Source organism: Salmo salar, chromosome 12 (assembly GCF_965601325.2).
Source record: "Salmo salar chromosome 12, fSalSal1, whole genome shotgun sequence".
In the NCBI taxonomy this organism is placed as follows: Eukaryota; Metazoa; Chordata; class Actinopteri; order Salmoniformes; family Salmonidae; genus Salmo; species Salmo salar.
Genome location: NC_138302.1, coordinates 25,409,479 through 25,431,883, shown reverse-complemented (window position 1 = coordinate 25,431,883; position 22,405 = coordinate 25,409,479). Strand labels below are relative to the sequence as shown.

Genomic DNA, 22,405 nt, shown 5'->3' with positions numbered 1-22,405 from the left:
CAATGCAGCCATACTAGACCAGGGATCTTAATTTGACCTATATTGCCACAGCAAAATAATCCTGCAGCAACAGGATTTGAACGTTTTGTCCATAATGTTGCTTGATCGGTGGTTAGGTTATTAAACTGGCCAAAAGCAGGCTACATGAAAAGTACAATATTGTTTTTATAACTTTGTCAGCGTGGGTTTTCAATGGATTTAACGTTTAGTCCATAATGTTGCTTGATCGGTGGTTAGGCTATTAGCTGGCCAAAAGCAAGCTACATGAAACAATAGTGTTTATATAACTTTGTGTTAGTGTGGGTTTTCAGTGAATTGATGTAAATCACAAAGCATATTTTACATTATAGAAATATGGGCATATAATTAAGTCTTAATTATAGACCTAAAAATCTATCAGTCTGACCCCTTGACTTTTTCCACATTTATTTATTTATTTATTTTATTGAACCTTTATTTTCTCAGCAACAAAAGTGATCAAATTAGGATCCTACATCTATACATGAACAGTATCACTCTGTATTGTAGCCTACTGTGTATTTGACCAATAACATTTTATTTGATGTACTAATTGAGTGAGTTATATATAGACACAAAACAATGTGTTTAGATGGAGAGAGGAGAGGAGAGGAGGGGCAGGCCTAAAGACTACATCAGTGATCATCAACTAGATTCAGCCGCGGGACGATTCTTGAGCGGATGGTCGGGGGGCCGGAACATAATTACATATCATTCCTAGACAGCAAATTGACCGCAAGAAGCCCAAACAGATATAATATTTTACTAAAACATAATAATTTCAAACCTTGCTTACATTTATATATGATCACGTGTCTCTCTATGCGTGGGAAATGCGTTCCAAAATTCAAATCACTTGGAGATCATTTCCTGGTGTTTTTACAGTCTTTTATGTGTTTTTGCTCAAAAAACTTAGGGGGCCAAATCAAACCACCCCCAGGCCAAATTCAGCCTGCAGGCCACCAGTTGGGCAACCCTGGACGACACAATGAGCTGTTCTATACAGTACAGTTCATGTAGAGGGTAAATGTATAGAACACGTATTAAGATCAGAAGCTGTGATAAGACAGTGTGGTGAGGATAGATCTAAAAGGACAGAGAGAGATCTAGATAGATACTGTACACCCCTTTAGAACGCAACCTACTAATCAAAGTTCATCCGGAATACACACACAGACAACCCTACATGCTAGTGCGTGCGCACACACGCACGCACACACACACACACACACACACACACACACACACACACACACACACACACACACACACACACACACACACACACACACACACACACACACACACACACACACACACACACACACACACACACACACACACACACACACACACACACACACACACACACACTTATACTCTCTCTCACACGCCTGCAAGCACACACACTTACACTCTCTCTCACACGCATGCAAGCACACACACCATACATGCAAGCAGAGGCACGTACACACACACAGTTCAATCCACTACTCACCTATTTAACTCTTGTCTGTAACTCATTATTAATTTAGTGGTGATCAGAGGAGTGGGACAACAGTAAAGACAGAGCTGCCACTTGAAAACACAAAATGTGGTGTGGGTTCCTTAGTCCTTCATGGTGAAATCCCGCTCAAAGCAATAAACATGGGGTGTTTGTTTGAATTGAACCCCCTTTTTTTTATCCAAGAAGAAGAAAAAAGACAAAGTTGAAGATGTAAATGCTATTGATTGAAATTGTTTGTCATAAGCTGTGTGTGTGTGTGTGTGTGTGTGTGTGTGTGTGTGTGTGTGTGTGTGTGTGGTGTGTGTGTGTGTGTGTGTGTGTGTGTGTGTGTGTGTGTGTGTGTGTGTGTGTGTGGGCTACATTAATAGCTTATTTTGGATGAACTGGTGATGCTGATGATTGAAAAGGGACCTCCCATAAGACATAATACTCAGACGCTGAGAAGAACCATCATAGAAAAAGAGGGGAATTTGACAGAGAGAGATGGAGAGCAATGAGATGAACAACATTCTTCTCCTACTGATTTCTATTCTTATCTGTCTATCAGTCTGTCACTATTTCAAACCTACACACACACTGTGAACAGCAGTCTTCAGATGTGTCGCAAGTCAAGGCTTTACAAGCTTTTTAATCTACTTTTCAACAACTAAGCCCGGAAGTCTTTCCTGATTTACGTGCCTTTTGAGATACAAGAGAGGTGAAATACAAGGAAGGGGAAGAAACAGCTTCAGAGACAATTAATGGAGAATTGTCCATTCTAGTTGAAAAAACATCAAACCGAAATGAGGGGGCCGCTAAATGCAAAATGCAGAAACAAATGGAATTGAATACTAAAAGGGAAATTGGTATGGGACGTTTTTTTACTTTTAGGTCATGTGTGCGTTTCAATAATTCATGGTGTGTGTGAGAGAGAGAGAGAGAGAGAGAGAGAGAGAGAGAGAGAGAGAGAGAGAGAGAGAGAGAGAGAGAGAGGGCAAGTGGGTGGGTGGGGGCGAGAAAGCTAAATACAGGTGATGGACCAGCTGAATGAAAGAAATTGAAAATCAAGCATTAACCATGATATGTCAAACAACCAGAAATAACCATAGGGGTCCAATAATACCTTACCCAACACTGGCAGTTTTCAAGTTTACCGTCCAAATACACAGTTTGCTCAATCACAAGTCAAAACTTCAGGCAAAACGTAATCATTTTGTGCTAATGTTCCAATTAAGACTCAAAACGGCATCAGGCACATATGAGAAATGCAATGTATAAGGCGAGACAGAGAAAATGCCAAGATAGATAACTGTATTCCTCAAAGACAACAATTAAAAATGGATGAAGTTTGACTGAACTGACGCGGCAAAAGAATGAGCATGGGAGAATTGTGAGACCAAAATCCACTGACTATGAGTACCAGATATAATCTCTCTCCTTTCGCCATAGTTTAGTGTGTGAGTGTGTGTGTATGTGTGTTTTATGTATACGTAAAGCACACACAAATACACACACAGACAGACAGATAGACAGACACTAAACAATAGTAAACCTACCTAGAGTTACCAATTCAAGAATCCCGCAAAATTGTGATGCATAGGATGTGGGTGAGGAAGGACCAGAAGAGGAAGAGAAGGAAAATGGGGGGAAAGGAGTCATTGAAGAAGAGTTGTTGTTTAGTTGTCTCTTTCTTTAAAAAATTCAGTCCAAGTTAATTTACATCTGAGTTTAAAGACAGAGAAAGAGAGGGAGAGGAATGTGCTGTGGAGAACTGGTGTAAAAGGGTAGAGGAGAGAAGGAAAGGAATAAGGATCGAAAGGGATGGAATGGTGAGGAGGGAGAGAGGAAAGAGACAAGGGAAAGAAAAAAAGTCCCCAAATAAAAATAAAAACTCCCCCTCCTCTCTCTCACTCATAAATAGAGGAAATTGTACAGCAGGTAGATGGAGAAATAAATGAGGAGGCAAATGATGGAGAGAGCGAATATATGAAAAGATGAAGCACCTCCCAACACCACGATAAGGAAGAGAAAAAACATACAACGAAAGAAAAAATTGAATACTCCAAAGCCTTCCGTTTTGGCGGTTTGTGTGAGCTGAGAGGAGGGTTATCAGTAATTTCTCCAACTGTTACAAATCTTCTTCATCTCTTCCTTTTCCTCCAAAAACAGGAGCCTTCCGGTTATTTAAGATGTAAAGCCTTCTCCAGGACAACTGTTAAACGTGTCAAACAGGCGGCATGCTGAGGTACTACCCAGAGCTAGAGAGAACGTACAACTGGCACCTCCATCTGCCTTAGAACGTAGAACTCAAAGTGCGCTGACTCGCTGTCCACCCCCTCCTCTACCAGAGCGGGGGAGAGGGAGAGAGAGGGAGAGAGAGAGAGAGATGTGTGGAGGTGGGTCCCTCTATAGGATTTTGAATTAAAGGGATGCAGGTTCTCATTTGCAACAAATGTCTAGGAAAATGTAATATAATAAGGAGAATGGCTCCCCCTATTGTCAATAATGAACACCTGCTACCTGACAATTTACTACAACATCCGTAAGCTCCCAAGCACAATTCTGCGCCAGAAGCTTGTGTGGAATCAATCTAAAAGTGCTTTGTGCTTTTGCTGTTTGACTTAGTAGGCTCATCATGGCAGGAATTCTGACAGTTTAGCTTTGAAGAAGTTGATGAGAAGATTGCAGTTAAAATGTAGGTCAAGATTTTCCTATGTAATTGACTCATTTTTCCTCTTGCCAATGTAAGATGGATCTCCATCTATGGCTGCCTTTACACAGGCAGCCCAATTCTGATCTTTTGACACTAATTGGTCTTTTGACCAATCAGATCATATCTTTTGCCAATAATTGGGCAAAATATCAGAATTGGGCTTCCTGTGTAAATATAGCCTATGCTACCTTTATTTGCCAGATTATCCCAGCTGAGTTTAGTCATATGCTATGGACTGTGATTGTGTAGGCTAACTAACCTATGGTTGGACTCTAGACATAAAAGCTGTGACGGAGGGGCTAAATGCCCATAGAGAAAGATAGAGGTCTCTAGTGGCCAAAAGGCCATTTTAGCATGGGCACCGCCATTGAGGGCTTCCACCATCTTAAAGTAGTCAAAGTAGTCAACTGGGTGGGGATTCCTATGGGTTGTAGCCTCAATGGCTCTGACCAAGCTGTCACAGATGCTATAATGGCACAGAGATAAAGATGAGTCCTCTATATATCTCTGTGTTAAATACCTACTAAAGACAGCTGGGCTTACAAATATAAAACCTAATAAACACCTTATTCCTGACCTCTCTCTACTTCACAGATTGTCTGAGAATTCTTTGAGCACCCCAAAGAACCAGCTGTGGATTCTTATCATGCTTCTGGAATAGAACATCCTCATGTTGTGCAGTGCTTTATTCATAGCACATGTTCACATACAGGACAATAGGGGGGAAACACACAAGTGTCAGCCTTTCATACCTTAAGTGCCACTCTTGTAGATCATGTGTGGAGAGGGATGGTCATGGAAGCTGGTGTCAGTGTTGGATAATGACAGCTTTATTGGTGCGTTTCTGAATGGCTGCCACCCTTCGGATCTCTTCAGCTGCTGACAGGAAACTTCTATAAAAGTACCTCCAGGTGCCATAAGATTGGGTAGCCTAATGTCAGATTGTTGGCTGGAGAGAAAGCAACATGAATATTGGTCTGCAATGCAAGTAATTCCTTGCAACATTGACTAATACTGAATCAATTGACTGCATAATGGTCTGTAATAAAAGCAATCAATGACTACTTCAGTACACTACATAAAGCTATGACACGAAGGCTGTGTTTAAACAGCCACTCTAAAAACCTGAATCGGACTTTCCTTCTACATCCAATCGTTTTTCTTTTTGTCCACTCAGTTTTACATGTGACCCACATCTGATTGGAGCATTCAAACTGATGTAGCCTCTGAAGTAGTCCCAAGGATCCCGGATAGCACACTGATGCAATGCTCATTTCCTGTCACTGTTCCTTTACATTTTGGGGTGGTTGTCATGATAATAGCAGGTCACGTGCAAAAAATAACACTTCAGATCAAAAGAATCTGAGCGTCGAGACAGAGGTCGCATATGGTTTGTATCAGGATTGAGATCCACATGTAGAGGTGGTATAAATTCAAAGTCAAAAGAGCAGATTCCATGGCTGCGTTTACACAGGCAGACCAATTCTTATAATTTTCCACAAATATTTTTTTTGGACCAATCAGATCATCTTTTTTGCAAATGATTGACACAATTGGGCTGCCTGTGTAAACGCAGCCATGAAATCTGCCTTGTTTACACAGCACAACAAATTATTATGTATGGGCATATCCGATTCATATCTGACCTTTTCCCAATTGTGTAAACATCAGCAAAAACATGGAATCTGTTCCGATTCTTACCACATTCGTATGCGATTCTCAATTCATATACAATTTCAATGATAAGGAAATCACCCAAAAATGTAAAGGAACTGTGGCAGTAAATGAGCATTGCGTCTGCGCGCTATTTCAGAGGCTACATCAGTGAGAACGAGCAAATCTGATATGGGTCACATGTAAAACAGACAACAAGATTGGCTATGGGGACAGCTGTGTAAACATAGCCAAACAAAATGAATCTCACAGATTAAACACTTGTAAACTTTCCAATAAAACGTTTTATTGAATTTGTCATTCCTATTAAGTCTGGTTACCAGACAATACATACAAAATTACTATCATCGTTCTAACATCATTTAAGTTCTAACACCGATTTTGCATTCTTGTGCAATTTCTGTGAACGTTAAAATGTATTTTCTTTCACTTATTTTTTTATAAAGCCAAAAAAAACAAATTATAATAAAAACATCTGGACAAGGGTAACAGAAGTCAACATATAAATATCTGACCTGCCATGGGGAACAATTCACTTATGTACAATAGCTTAACTCACAAAGAATATACAACGATAGGCACAACGATAACCGTTGCCATATCCTTTCTCCAATCAGAGTAGTCTGGAGTCCAACAGTGTACATTTAGGTGTTTTCTCATGGTGTGTGTTTGTGTACGTTCACAAGTGTTAACACTAAAACAATCTCAGTCAGGGTCCTCCAGAACACCTTAAAAAAGAAGCAGGTGGAATGCTATCAACTTCTTGTCACATGAAATGCCTTTGCCTTCCTGGTTGGCTCAGCTAGGAGTCGTTGCGCTGATGACGTCAGTGCACTGCGGCTCACAGAAAGTCCCGAAGCGCCCGTACACATCCCGGGCCCGGACAGCAAAGTAATACGTAGATCCAGAGACGAATTGGGTGAGGGTACAGGCCATGGGCAGTGGCAGTGCCTTCACCTCCCCAATCTTCTTCCAGTGCTGCCCCGCTCCAGGGCCATTACCGGCCGACCCAGCGTTGTCCTGGTGGTACGCGTACAGGTGGTAGCTTTCCACCCCTGCACAGGTCAGGTCAGTCTCTGCCACGCACCAGGACAGGACGATGCCATTCTGGTTTTGCACCCTGGCCAACTTCAGCTGGGGCTGCTGGGGGGGCGTGGTCTGGTTGGCCTCCATGGGTAGCCGGCCAGGAGGCAGGGGAGCCAAGGGTAACGGGGGCAGGGTGACAGGGGGGGGCTTGGTTGGAGTGGTATTGTTTCCCATGCGTGCTTTGGATGGGGAGTCCTGGGAGGGAAACGAGAGGAGATGGAAATTAATTAGGGCAAGAAATATGCAAGAAAACATATCACAAATGTATACCTTTCGAAAAATAAAAATATATAGGACAAAGACTTAAGGTTTTCAAAGTAGCAAAAAAATAAAACAGCAATTACAATTCCCTAAAAGTCTTTTTAATGTTCATTGGAGTATCACATATGCCCTTATATTATTTATATTCAAGAATAAAGCCAATAATTCATGTTTAGTGATTCATATGAATGTACCCTAGTAAAATGTCATTCATTATAACACTGTTTTTTTTTCATAATCACAATGTTATATTTCCATGCTTAGACTGGCAAAAATATAACTACCCAGAAAAAATGACATTTTATTTTGAATACCACATATTTCATGTGTCACGGGTAAAACTCAATTTTTTGAAGATTTTTTTTCAAACTTCCTGCCTTACACTGAAAAAAATGCTCAAATCTATGAAAACATCTTTCACTTCATCTTTTGAGATTTGTTTTTGTCTCTCTGAGTCAACAAAAGCAAGTTATTGTATTTTAATAAAATACTGACGTTATACTGTATGACAATATTCTGTTACCCTGAATGACACATATCACTACAGCCCACAAATATTGATTAAATGTGATCCTTCAGCAACAACAATAATGATCCTATGAACTATTATTAGTAGCAGCAATAGTATTTATCTTTTAGCTATTTTTTGTTGTTATAAAACTGTGTAAAAAACAGGATAAGATGTTTAAAATGTGCAGGCTAGCTGAACTTAAATCTCTTCCATACTAGAGAGAGAGAGAGAAATGACCCATATGCCACACACAAAGAACATGGGTTTTACTATACAACATAGTTTAACTGACACATGAGGTACAATTTAATTCAAAGGATTAAATCAGCATTGCACATTTCAAACAAAGCATTAATTAAAAAAACATTCCATAAACATTGGGAAAAGAACTGTAGTTTTGCTTAAAATCCTCATGTGGATATCTTTCTCAAAGTAATGTCATGACATTACATCAGGCATTTGAAAATGCATAAACAATTATTCCACCAACATCAAAACAAAAAACATTTCTGTATTCTGAACATCAGAATTTTAACCAAATCCCTTATTTGAACATCAACTGGAACTCATCAACGTTCTATAACTGAACTAATCAGTCAATAACATCTTTAAAACATGATTTCTTTTTAGATTGCTTATGTATGTCGTTTTCTTGTGTAGGCCTATGTAGTATTCTGTAGCCTAACTGGTGTGTAACTTGGAATTTGGACTAATAAAGCTCTGTAAACTTTTCCCAGTCAAACTTGCAGAGTTTTGAAATGTTTTGTAGTACACGGCTCTGGTTCGGAGATTACTATTTGGACATCCGACTTGAAGTAGTATCTGATGTCCCTAACTTGGGGCCACGCAATTAATTATTTCTTTCAGCTGCTTGTTGCATGCAACTGATTTCCATCTCCTTTCCCACAACCTTCAAAACTTGGCCAACAAATGGCTGGTAATCGTAATTGACTATTATGAACTTTCCTTTTAAGTCCTCTGGTGGTTTCACCATTGGTGACAGGTTGTCTTCTGCTTTTGCATTTTGGTTCTGAAAGTCCACCTTTGTTTGAGCATTGCACTCACAGGAGATACCTGCTCGGGAGCAGAAGCAGGACACCTCCCGATGTGGGATCTTTCCAGGTTCCTTTGCGATGATCTGGTGGATTTTTAAGTTCATTTGAGAGCTGGCAAATCATTTGGAACTGCTTCATCAAAATCGGTTAATCTCATCCTCAGCAATCCAGAAGTACTTTACGCCTGACTGTGTTTTCTCCAGCATGGGGTAGAGCTCCTTTGGGCTCTGGAGGTCACCACCCTTTTTGACAAACTCATCTGCACAACGTTTAATGGAACCACCAACCCCATCGAGTGCACCTTTTCCGTGGGACTTTTCAGAAAAATTCCACGTTACCTCTTTGAAACCCATGAGAAATGGCACCGTGCTCAGGAGGTAGAAATTATTTTTATTTCTATATTGCGTGATGGGGCCATCACTCATGCATGTAGTGTGGTCAGGGATGTTTTTTTCCCTTCCTATCATCCAAGACAGGCTTCAGATGAGCCCACACGGCACGCTCGTCATGCCGGCGGGACTCTGAAATGGAGGCATAGGATTGGCATTCCTGTGATGTGGTCACAACACTTGTGTGTATAGTTGCCTTCTTACGGCCGACCCACAAAATGAAAAGCCTGAACCTCTGTATACAGCTGACACGCATAATTTTCAGAAAAGTCCATGTGGATTACAACCTTGTGTTCTTTAAGTGTGTCTTTAAAGTATCGGCACTGCTCAACTTGGTGCAGCCAGTTAAACTGGTGTCTCGCAAGAGCATCCAGTTACTCGTTTAAGTTTTTAACCAAATCGAGCCACATGCCAGTCTGTTTTTTCACAAAATTTGAGAATTACTTTTCTCCATTGCTTGATTTCTCCCTTTGCCACTGTTGCCATAAAATTGGTACATTCTCTTCAGGTAGGGCCAGCTCTATTTCATCATAGCATAACTTTGCACAAACACGGTACATGCACTGCATGTTCTTGAGATCACAGACAATGGAAGACAGTAACTCGGAAACGCTTGAGGTTTTCAGCAACCCGCTTTGGCTCAACCTGTCAACTAGAAGTGTCACATTCTCGTGATCGAGACACGCACAGGTGTTGCGGTCATGTGCCTTCGGCTCTAATGTAAAATGGCCACAGTCGTAAAAACTGTCTGTATGACAGCGAGAGTGTCCCATCCACCTCTGAATTGTACTCTGCATGGAGTTCTTTTAGAGATTTCAAGAGTATGCGGCTCTGAATCTTCTTTTGCGTGACCGTGTCTTTCTTCCCTGAGAAAAGGCAACTATTTTCATCTTTACTGAGAAATGCAATGACCTGTGTTTTCCTCACTAAAGACATGTATTTTTCAGTTAGATTGTGTTTGAATGTTTTTGACCTTTGCATGCCATTTTGTAATTTGTCACTTTTTTGTTGCGATTGTTTTAGTTTCATTTCCAGTTGGAGAATTTTCTTCTTTAGTTCTCATTTTTCCTTTTGCAGCCGCTTGCAAAGCTTTGACACCCTTTTCACTTTTTCTGGAGTAGAGGAAGCAAGTAGTTGCTCCAGTGTTTGAGATTGAGGCTCAAGGGTTTGCTCTAGTTCTGGAGTCAAGGACTCAGATGGTTGCTCCAGCTCTGGAGGTGCAGGTTCATGTTGTACTTGTACAAGTTGTTCAGGGGGCTGCTCAAAATAGTTTCCTTCAGTGGACACTGGAGTTAACTTCATCACCACAATAATTTGTCAAATTTTCACGCCGCCTCCTCTGATTTAATCTCAATTTTCCCCTCTTTTTTCAGCATCAGATTGTGTCATTGTATGGATCGGTGGATGATCAGGCTTGACATCCTTCTTTCTTCTCTGATAGCTAAAAAATGTTATAGTTATGACACTGGCACAGAACAGGATTCACATCCATTAAATGTTATTAGTAGTCTATTAATACTAGGCTATACAATAAATCAACTCCCTCTCCCAAACATGTTTTGTTACTATTTCACTGCTAATGTTAATAATAATCACTTTACTATAATTTGAGCCTGCGGCAAACACTTTACATTTCATTATTACATGATAGTTAAGTATTATGCACTGTTACACTGTAACTGGTAAATTTCTATTCAATGCAGGTACACAAATGCAATTTCAAAATACCTACACAAAATAGATAGATAAAATGCCCATCAAACTACTTCAATTCAAACTTGTACAGTCTAAATTTTTCATAAAGTGCCCCAAATATGAAACAGCATTTAACTAATATAATTCATGATCCATTTTTAATCCATATTTGTGTATGTGTGTAATATTAACTAATATAATTCATCAGTTATACCTTAACTGCAGTGCAATAAAACACGAACTACAGTGTAATAGCGCAACTTAATGTTAAGTGTTATCCACCCAGCTTTATATCCTATTCTGTTTCTGACAGTAGCATGCAGTCATGAAAACAATACCTTGCTTTTCTTCTGGCTAGTCTATCCTCCCTAGCAACTGGATCTGCGTTAATCTTTTGTCTGTGCCGTGCAGCCCTCTCCTTATTAGACAATGCCATCTACAGTATAAAGATAACGTTTCTTGAAATACCTTAAAATGCCATAAAATAGTTTAAAATGATAATATTCAGTATTCATACAACAAGTAAATATGAATTTCATGATTATATTTAGTAAACTAGTGAAAACACGGGATAGCAAAGCTACTGTTATTCAGCATAATGGGTGACATTGTGGTATAACACGAAACTTTTGTTGTGCTGAAGGACAAAAGCGTGATACTGAAGGACGGATTTCATACATAAACATATTTGGGTCAAAGACGAGACCTGTAAATTTGGTGTCCGAAGACCATTCATTTAACACAACATAAATATGTATAAATATAATATGAAATCACTCAACTCTTACCATTCCTTTGACCCAGAAATATTTGTGTTGCAAACTATTAAATTAAGGGAGTTATTGAGCTCTAAAGTGTCAAAATGTCCTTCAGTGTAACTGTCTGGGTTAAAATTCTAATGACAAAAGTGTTTTTAAAATGTATAAATTCATCTTAAAAATATAATTGAACACCCATAGCATAATTCAAATCAAATCTGGTCACATACACATGGTTAGCAGATGTTAATGCGAGTGCAGCAAAATGCAGTAATATCTAACAAGTAATTTAACAAACTCACAACAACTACCTTATACACACACAAATGTAAAGGGATGGAATATGAATCTGGGCCAGCAGCCTTCCGAGGGTTAACACATTTAAATGTCTTACGTCAGCCACAGAGAAGGAGAGGGGGGTCCCGCAGTCCTTGGCAGCGGCCCGAGTCGGTGGCACTGTATTATCCTCAAAGCGGGCAAAGAAGGTGTTTAGCTTGTCTGGAAGCAAGACGGCGTCTGTGACGCAGCTGGTTTTCTTTTTGTAGTCCGTAATTGCCTGTAGACCCTGCTACATACGTCTTGTGTCTGGGCGGTTGAACTGCGACTCCATTTTGTCCCTATACCGACATTTCGCTTGTTGAATTGCCTTGCGGAGGGAATAACCACACTGTTTATATTCGGCCATATTCCCCAATCTCTTTCCATGGTTGAATGCGCTTTCAGTTTTGCGCAAATGCCGCCGTCTATCCACGGTTTCTGATTGGGGTAGGTTTTAGTCACAGTGGGTACAACATCTCCAATGCACTTTCTAATAAATTCGCTCTCCGAGTCGGCGTATAAATCGATGTTATTGTCTGAGGCTTCCCGGAACATTTTCCAGCCCACGTGATCAAAACAATCTTGACGTGTAGATTCCAATTGGTCAGACCAGCGTTGAATAGTTCTCAAAAAAGGTACATCCCGTTTGAGGTTCTGCCTATTGGACGGTACGAGCAAGATGGAGTCGTGGTTGGATTTGCCGAAGGGAGGGTGGGGGAGGGCCTTGTATGTATCACGGAAGTTAGAGTAGCAGTTGTCCAGTGTTTTGCTCGAGTGGGTACTACAGTCAACGTGCTAGTAGAATTTAGATAGCCTTGTTCTCAAATTAGCTTTTTTTAAATCCCCACAATAAATGCAGCCTCAGGATATATGGTTTCCAGTTTACATAGAGTCAAGTGAAGAGCTATATTAAATATAAATAGTAAGGATAATCTTTATTGGTCAAGGTCATTACTTTATATAGGTGTCCAAAGAACTGCCTATTTGTATTTCATTGTGTTGTGTTTGTTTCGTATTCATTAAAATGTTGAGAAATTAACACATTAAAATAATCTTATAGGAACTCAAATGAATCAAAGAAAAATATTAACATGTGAAATAGATTCAGTGGTAACAAACTCACCAGAGGGGGGCGGTAGTGAACTGTCAGATGAGGACCGCCAACTGATTGTTGAGGAGATGCTCTTGATGTTGTGCCTGTAAAGAGGACAATATGTCAAATTAGATAACATAATAAGCATCCCCTCCTCAAATCTGCGTTGTTCACAAGATTCTTTGAGTAAAAAAACAATATGAAAACTTTTACTCAGAACCACTTTTACAGAGCAAACAGACATAGAGCTGACTTATAACACATTGAGTAACAGGCATGGCTAGGCTAATAGATATCCTTGGAATTCTATTAAATTGTGTCAACTGACTGACCACAATCATGAAACATCCAGCAATTAAGATTAGAATCTAATGAGTGTTATAGTAATATCAGGGTGATATGGGGTCCATATACGAATATTAGAAAAAGTTTAAAACGTAAACTTTTTGTCCAAGTATGACCCCTTGACTTTTTCCACATTTTGCTGTTACAAAGTGGGATTAAAATTGATTTCATTGTCATTTTTTTGTCAACGATCTACACAAAATACTAAACGTGAAAAAAAAATATGAAAAATAAAACATGTCTTGATTAGAGTATTCAACGCCCTGAGTCAATACATGTTAGAGTCACCTTTGGCAGAGATTACAACTGTGACTATTTCTGGGTAAGTCTAAGAGCTTTGCACATTATTTTATTATTACAATTCTTCAAGCTCTGTCAAGTTGGTTGTTGATCATTGCTAGACAGCCATTTTCAAGTCTTGCCATAGATATTCAAGCCGATTTAAGTCAAAACTGAAACTAGACCACTCAGGAACATTCAACGTTGTCTTGGTAAGCAACTCCAGTGTATTTTTGGCCTTGTTTTAGGTTATTGTCCTGCTGAAAGGTGACGGTCTCCCAGTGTCTGTTGGAAAGCAGACTGGACCAGGTTTTCCTCTAGGATTTAAAAAAAATTCTGTTTCTTTTTACCATCAAAAATTCCCTAGTCCTTGCCAATGACAAGCATACTCATAACATGATGCAGCCAGCCCCACCACTATGCTTGCTTATGACCCTGTCAAGGAGCATTATGACCATCATAATCATTACTGAAAAAATATATAAAAACGCAACTCGTAAAGTATTAGTCCCATGTTTCATGAGCTAAAATAAAAGATCCCAGAAATTTCCCATACACGCAATGTGCAGTTTTGTCACAAAACACAATGTCACAGATGTCTAAAGTTGAGGGAGTGTGCAATTGGCATGCTGACTGCAGGAATGTCTACCAGAGCTGTTGCCAGATAATTTAATGTTGATTTCTCTCATCGTCGTTTTAGAGATTTTGCAGTATGTCCTACCAGCCTCACAACCGCAGACCACATTTATGGCGTTGTGTGGGCGAGCTGTTTGCTCATGTCAACATTGTGAACAGAGTGCCCCATGGTGGCAGTGGGGATATGGTATGGGCAGGCATAAGCTACGGACAACGAACACAATTATATTTTATTGATGGTAATTTGAATGCACAGTAATACTGTGAAGAGATCCTGAGGCCCATTGTGAGGCCCACTGTTTTTAAGGTATCTGTGACCAACAGATGCATATCTGTATTTCCAGCATGTGAAATCCATAGATTAAGGCCTAATGAATTTATTTCAATTGACTGATTTCCTCAAATGAACTGTAACTCCATAAAATCTTAGAAATTGTTGCATGTTGCATTTATATTTTTGTTCAGTATATGAAGAGTGGTACTCAGTGATGTGTTGTGTTGGATTTGCCCTAAAAATAACACTTTGTATTCAGGACATAAAGTTAATTTCTTTGCCACATTTTTTGCAGTTCTAATTGCAAACAGGATGCATGTTTTGGAATATGTTTATTCTGTACAGGCATCCTTCTTTTCAACTAGGTTAGAATTAGGTTAGTATTATGAAGTAACTACAATGTTGTTGATCCATCCCAAGTTTTCTCCTATCACAGCCATTAAACTAACTGTTTTAAAGTCACCATTGGCCCCATGGTGAAATCCCTGAGAGGTTTCCTTCCTCTCCGGCAACTGTGTTAGGAAGGACATCTGTATCTTTGTAGTGACGGTGTATTTATACACCATCCAAAGTGCAATTAATAACTTCACCATGCTCAAAGGGATTTTCAATGTCCACATGGACTTTTCTGAAATACAAATGGTATAAAGAGAAAGAGTCCTATAATAACTACAACCTAAAACTTCTTACCTGGGAATATTGAAGACTCATGTTAAAAGGAACCATCAGCTTTCATATGTTCTCATGTTCTGAGCAAGGAACTTAAATGTTAGCTTTTTTAAATGGCACATATTGCACTTTTACTTTCTTCTCCAACACTTTGTTTTTGCATTATTTAAACCAAATTGAACATGTTTCATTATTTATTTGAGACTAAAAAGATTTTATTGATGTATTATATTAAGTTAAAAATAAGTGTTAATTCAGTATTGTTGTAATTGTCATTATATACACATATACATACACTATATATACATACACTATATATATATATATATATACACACACACACACTAATATATATATATATATATAAATATAAATAAAAAATAAAAACCGGCCGATTAATCGGTATCAGCTTTTTTGGGTCCTCCAATAATCGGTATCGGCGTTGAAAAATCATAATCGGTCGACCTCTAGTCTCCAGCTTCAGTGAGTTTTGCTGTTCGTTCCAGTCATTGGCAGCAGAGAACTGGAAGGAAAGGCGGCCATAGGAGGAATTGGCTTTGGGGGTGACCAGTAAGATATACCTGCTGGAGCGCGTGCTACGGGTGGGTGCTGCTATGGTGACCAGTAAGCTGAGATGAGGCGGGGCTTTACCTAGCAGAGACTTGTAGATGACCTGGAGCCAGTGGGTTTGGCGACGAGTATGAAGCGAGGGCCAGCCAATGAGAGCGTACAGGTCGCAATGGTGGGTAGTACATGGGGCTTTGGTGACAAAACGGATGGCACTGTGATAGACTGCATCCAATTTGTTGAGTAAAGTGTTGGAGGCTATTTTGTAAATGACATAGCCGAAGTCAAGGATCGGTAGGATGGTCAGTTTTACGAGGGTATGTTTGGCAGCATGAGTGAAGGATGCTTTGTTGCGAAATAAGAAGCCGATTCTAGATTTAATTTTGGATTGGAGATGCTTAATGTGAGTCTGGAAGGAGAGTTTACGGTCTAACCAGACACCTAGGTATTTGTAGTTGTCCACATATTAAGTCAGAACCGTCCAGAGTAGTGATGCTGGACGGGCGGGCAGCGAACGGTTGAAGAGCATGCATTTAGTTTTACTTGCATTTAAGAGCAGTTGAAGGCAACGGAAGGAGTGTTGTATGGCGTTGAAGCTCGTCTGGAGGTTAGTTAACACAGTGTCCAGAGAAGGGCCAGAAGTATACAGAATGGTGTCGTCTGCGTAGAAGTGGATCAGAGAATCACCACAACAGGCCCTCCGATTTGACACACTGAACTCTATCAGAGAAGTAGTTGGTGAACCAGGCAAGGCAGTCATTTGAGAACCCAAGGCTGTTTAGTCTGACGATAAGAATGTGGTGATTGACAGAGTCGAAAGCCTTGGCCAGGTCGATGAATATGGCTGCACAGTAATGTCTCTTATCGATGGCGGTTATGATATCGTTTAGGACCTTGAGCATGGCTGAGGTGCACCCATGACCAGCTCTGAAACCAGATTGCATTGCGGAGAAGGTACGGTGGGATTCGAAATGGTCGGTAATCTGTTTGTTAACTTGGCTTTCGAAGACCTTAAAAAGGCAGGGTAGGATAGATATAGGTCTATAGGAGTTTGGGTCTAGAGTGTCTCCCCCTTTGAAGAGGAGGATGATCGCGGCAGCTTTCCAATCTTTGGGAATCTCAGACAATACGAAAGAGAGGTTGAACAGGCTAGTAATAGGGGTTGCAACAATTTCAGCAGATAATTTTAGAAAGAGAGGGTCCAGATTGTCTAGCCCGGCTGATTTGTAGGGGTCCAGATTTTGCAGCTCTTTCAGAACAACAGTTATCTGGATTTGGGTGAAGCAGAAATGGGGGAGGCTTGGGCGAGTTGCTGTGGGGGGTGCCGGGCAGTTGACCGGGGTAGGGGTAGCCAGGTGGAAAGCATGGCCAGCCGTAGAAAAATGTTTATTGAAATTCTCAATTATAGTGGATTTATCGGTGGTGACAGTGTTTCCTAGCCTCAGTGCAATGGGCAGCTGAGAGGAGGTGCTCTTATTCTCCATGGACTTTACAGTGTCCCAGAACTTTTTGAGTTTGTGCTACAGGATGCAAATATCTGTTTGAAAAAGCTAGCCTTAGCTTTCCTAACTGCCTGTGTATATTGTCAATATCAATGATTATGTAACGTGCAGGCCTCACCACTAGGAGTGCTGATCAGCGGAGGAGGTCCAGTAGATCGCTGGGTAACTGAAGAGGACGATACCGCAGTCGTAATGGCCTTTCTCACACCAGTCACTGCAGAATTAAAGAGAAGGAATTAAGACAAGAGGGAATTCAATTCATATTTATTTAGCCAGAATCGTTCACATCATTAGCAACAATAGTCACTATGTTAGAGGACATAAATCAATAATTTTGTGGACCTCTCTGGAGTTGAGAGGGAGGAATTTGGAGATGGTTTTGGGATTCATTCTCACCTAGCACATCATCATCCTCCTCCTCCTCCTCCTCAGTGAGGTCTATGAAGGAGCCTTTGGGTCGAGCCCCCGTTTTGGTTGGAGTAGAGCTTGTTGCTTGGTTATCTGAAAGGGATGGAACAGAAATAGGAAAGAAAACAGTTAGATAATATTCTCTTTTACAACAGGTTTTTGCTGCTTTGGGTGCTACACATTGCGAGTGGATGTGCTTTGAGCCCTTTGAAAGTCGGAAGTTTACATACACTTAGGTTGGAGTCATTAAAACTAGTTTTTCAACCACTCCACAAATTTCTTGTTAACAAACTAGTTTTGGAAAATCGGTTAGGACATCTACTTTGTGAATGACACAAGTATTATTTCCAACAATTGTTTACAGACAGATTATTTCACTTATAATTCACTGTATCACAATTCCAGTGGGTCAGAAGTGTACATACATGAAGTTGACTGGCTTTAAACAGCTTGGAAAATTCCAGAAAATGATGTAATGGCTTTAGAAGCTTCTGATAGGCTAATTGACATCATTTGAGTCAATTGAAGGTGTACCTATGGATGTACTTCAAGGCCTTCCTTCAAAGTCAGTGCCTCTTTGCTTGACATCAAGGGAAAATCAAAAGAAATCAGCCCCCAACATTTCTTGTTGACCTCCACAAGTTTGGTTCATCCTTGGGAACAATTTCCAAACACCTGAAGGTACCATGTACATCTGTACAGACAATAGTACGCAAGTATAAACACCATGGGACCACGCAGCCATCATACCGCTCAGGAAGGAGACGCGTTCTGTCTCCTTGAGATGAACATACTTTGGTGCGAAAAGTGCAAATCAATCCCAGAACAACAGCAAAGGACCTTGTGAAGATGCTGGAGGAAAGAGGTACAAAAGTATCTATATCCACAGTAAAACGAGTCCTATATCGACATAACCTGAAAGGCCGCTCAGCAAGGAAGAAGCCACTGCTCCAAAACAGCCATAAAAAAGCCAGACAACGGTTTGCAACTGCACATGGGGACAAAGATTGTACTTTTTGGAGAAATGTCCTCTGGTCTGATGAAGCATAAAAGGAGCATAAAATAAAAATAGAACGGTTTGGCCATAATGACCATCGTTATGTTTGGAGGAAAAAAGGGGTGGCTTGCAAGCTGAAGAACACCATCCCAACCGCGAAGCACAGGGGTGGCTTCATCATGTTGGGTGGGTGCTTTGCTGCAGGAGGGACTCGTGCACTTCACAAAATAGATGGCATCATGAGGCAGGACAATTATGTGGATATATTGAAGCAACATCTCAAGACATCAGTCAGGAAATTAAAGCTTGGTCGCAAATGGGTCTTCCAAATGGACAATGACCCCAAGCATACTTCCAAAGTTGTGGCAGAACTGAAAAGGTGTGTGTGAGCAAGGAGGCCTACAAACCTGACTCAGTTACACCAGTTCTGTCAGAGGAATGAGCCAAAATTCACCCAACTTATTGTGGGAAGCTTGTGGAAGGCTACCCGAAACTTTTGACCCAAGTTAAACAATTTAAAGGCAATGCTACCAAATACTAAACTTCTGACCCACTGGGAATGAAGATGAAAGAAATAAAAGCTGAAATAAATCACTCTACTATTATTCTGACATTTCACATTCATAAAATAAAGTGGTGATCCTAACTGACCTAAGACAGGGAATTTTTACTAGGATTAAATGTCAGGAATTGTGAAAAACTGAGTTTAAATGTATTTGGCTAAAGTGTATGCAAACTTCCGACTTCAACTGTATATATAAATGCAATTATTATTCTTGTCCACATACAGTATAGGATATTGTTACCAGGCCTGTTGCTAGAAAACTCACCTGTCTTTGACGTCATAGCCGTCCCCGAAGGAGGTCCTGGAGCTGCCGAGCCCGTAGCGGCTGGACCAGAGGACGCCTGAACCGGAGCCCTGGCTGTGGTCACTGACATCCCAGCACTGGGCGTACTGATCCCCCCAGTGCCCCCCTGGTACACAGCCCGAGCCAGGGTCATCTGGGCTGGGGACATGGCTGGGGAGAGCTGGGTAGTGGAGGAGATGGGCTGCAAGGCCATGGTGGAGGTGGTGGGGCCGGCCATGGTGGAGGTGGTGGGGCCGGCCTTGAGGATATAGGTAGTGGTGGGAGTAGTGGTCTTGGCCTTGTTGAGCGAGTTGACTGCGGCGAAGGAGGACACAGGGATGTTGACCAGGGTTCCAGCCCCGCCGTTGGCCATGGCAGAGAGAGGCAGCTGGATGAGGAGCGGCTGGCCATTCTGGCCCACCACGTTGGAGCCCGAGGTGGTCTTGAGGAGCAGGGTGCCGGTGGGGCCGCTCTGGGAGGTGACAGTGCACAGGGAGGCGGAGCTAGAGGAGGTGGGGATCAGCTGCAGGATGGAGCCCTGTGTTACCATGGCAGTGGCCGTAGTGGTAGTGGGGACAGGTTTGGGCTGCTTCACCGGAGAAACTGGAAAGACAACAGGAGATGGGAAAGGAATGGCGAGTTTAGATTAACTTTAAAATCCTATTCTATGACAGGTCAGAACGCACTATCAGTTGGTGTTGTTCTTTATCTCATAACTTGATCTCAGGGTCATTCAATCCCCATCCTAGGTGAAACATCCTATTGACAGGTAAGGGAGAAGGTAAAAAAGAAGGGAGGTCTTACCTGTAAGGTTGGTAGAGACTGGGCTGGTCATGGGCTGCTTTACAACAGCTGCTACTGGCCTGTTGGAAAAGATGTGTGTTTGTATTGAGTTCAATAATTTTTTTAAGGTAATTGAAAGAGATGTGATTTGCATTCAGTTGGCTTGTTTAAAAAAATAGGTCAGAGATCATATTGAGACAGACCAGAGAAAAAGTCTTCGGCGACCTCTTTGCCACACTGCTAGTTTACTATTATTCTGTCTTCTGGCTCGGTCTTCTTCCGTTCCCCCCCCTTGTGTTTGTAACATTATGATGTGTTTACAGATTTTCTTTTGTGTGTTTGTTATGTGTATTTTGTTGTTTGTTCTTTTTTGCATTGAATTGAACGAATTCAACCAAAAAAATCTACACATTTCTAAAAATCTTTATCACAGAAAAGGGGTAAAAAGTGTTGATTGCTTGAGGACTTGTTTAGTGTATAGGTATCATTCTTGAGTTGTTTGTGGTATTCTGTTATGAAAATCATGAAGTGTTTGCAGGTTGTTTAACATTTTTGGTACTGTACATTAAAAAAAACATTTTGGTATACATTTGTGTTTTTTTTTTATATAGTAATTCCAGACCTTTATTTAGTTCAGTACATTAGGAACTGGGAATATTATGAACAAATAGAATGTTTCATGGGGACAAGAATGCAATTATATTACTGTTAACGTTGGTAAAATAAAAATGAAAGTGACGATTGCAACTATCTCAAGAACATGTCGTTTCCATAATTCCATACAAAACATAAAAGTGCATCACGACTACTGTGGAAAATGGCACCTTCCCAATCAAACATGTTTAAGTCAAATTAAAGTCTGATTCAAAGAAGAACTGTAGTCTCTTCACTCTCAGGATCTCATTGATAGAGTCCCTGATCTTTTTCCAGTCTCTGGCATACAGTTTGTTGAACCTTTGTTCCAAATATTCCTTCATGGTTTCTCGCAGGTTAACGGGCAGCGCGTCTTTGCCCAAAGTTCCGACATAGTTCACCGTGGTGACCCACTTCACGTAGTTCTCGTACGAGACCAGGTTCCGGAACAGGAATACTGCATAACGATCGGATCTGGCCTTCCTGGCAGCATTCTTAGAACGCAGGTAAAGCTGTCTCTCCTTGTCCGTGGAGATGGGACGTAGCACTATGTCTGAACAAACCCTAGTTCCTCCACTCGGTTGCTGTGGTGACTGCTGCTGTGACCCATCTCTTCTAGCAGGCTGGTGTCTTAGGTTGAATGAAGGCTTCTCAAATTCCTCTTCCTCAGATATCTCTTCATACTCTTCTTCGGATTCTTCCTCCTCCTTCACTTCATTCTTAATCCAACCAATAGAGGTCGCCAGCTCCCCTCTCCGCCATGCCCCCTCTTCAGACTGCAGCTCCAGCTTTGGATGCATTCGGAGCACGCTGTTGAGAGGAGAGGTGCAGTTGGATCGGGTGCTGTGAACACTGTCTGCACAGCTTTTTAAAAGCTTGTTTTCTCAAGCTTTGGCGCATTGTATAACGTCACAAGACTCAGGACCTGGAACCATGGTGGTGTGCAAAAGAAAAGACGCAAAAACCGAACCGCTGTTCGTTTGTTTAATCCAAAACAAAATGATGATTGATTTCATGTGGGGATTTTGGTTTGAAAATGCCTGACGGGTAGGCAATAAGCGATCAAAAGAGAAGTCGGTCTTGTACATCAGAGAATACCCTCGAAAGGTATCATATTTGTTTCCCGTTATTATGGTTTTTAGCAGATGTTGTTGCTTTTTAATCCAATCTCCCCGATAATTTAATCCAGCCTCAGTATTATTGACAACGATCCTGTGCAGAGTCACCACACATTCAATCACACGTTGTGATTGACTCCACGTGTTGCATTCATTGGCTTCAGGCCGGTATTGTCACGTTGATACAAAGGCACAATGATAGCTAGTATAGCCCCATGCAATGACTAACACACAGCTTTACTTCTGCATAATTTGAATTACAAATACAGAAAATACATTTTTATGCTGG

At 40.9% G+C, this 22,405-nt stretch overlaps 1 protein-coding gene across 4 annotated transcripts in view; it reads right to left on the bottom strand.

Annotated features, from left to right (window-relative positions):
* Positions 1-6,152: 6,152 nt before the first annotated feature.
* The window catches only part of atf7ip (activating transcription factor 7 interacting protein), a 54,171-nt gene continuing 37,918 nt past the window's right edge, over positions 6,153-22,405 (bottom strand). For all 4 annotated transcript variants that reach the window (XM_082958765.1, XM_082958768.1, XM_082958766.1 and 1 more), the window contains 6 exons: positions 20,387-20,445; positions 19,565-20,185; positions 17,726-17,830; positions 17,448-17,543; positions 13,088-13,161; positions 6,153-7,172 (listed from right to left, as the gene is read on the bottom strand). In XM_082958765.1, coding sequence (XP_082814891.1) covers positions 6,690-7,172; positions 13,088-13,161; positions 17,448-17,543; positions 17,726-17,830; positions 19,565-20,185; positions 20,387-20,445 — 1,438 coding nt within the window. In that variant the 3' untranslated portion in view covers positions 6,153-6,689. The remainder of the gene's footprint in view (positions 7,173-13,087; positions 13,162-17,447; positions 17,544-17,725; positions 17,831-19,564; positions 20,186-20,386; positions 20,446-22,405) is intronic.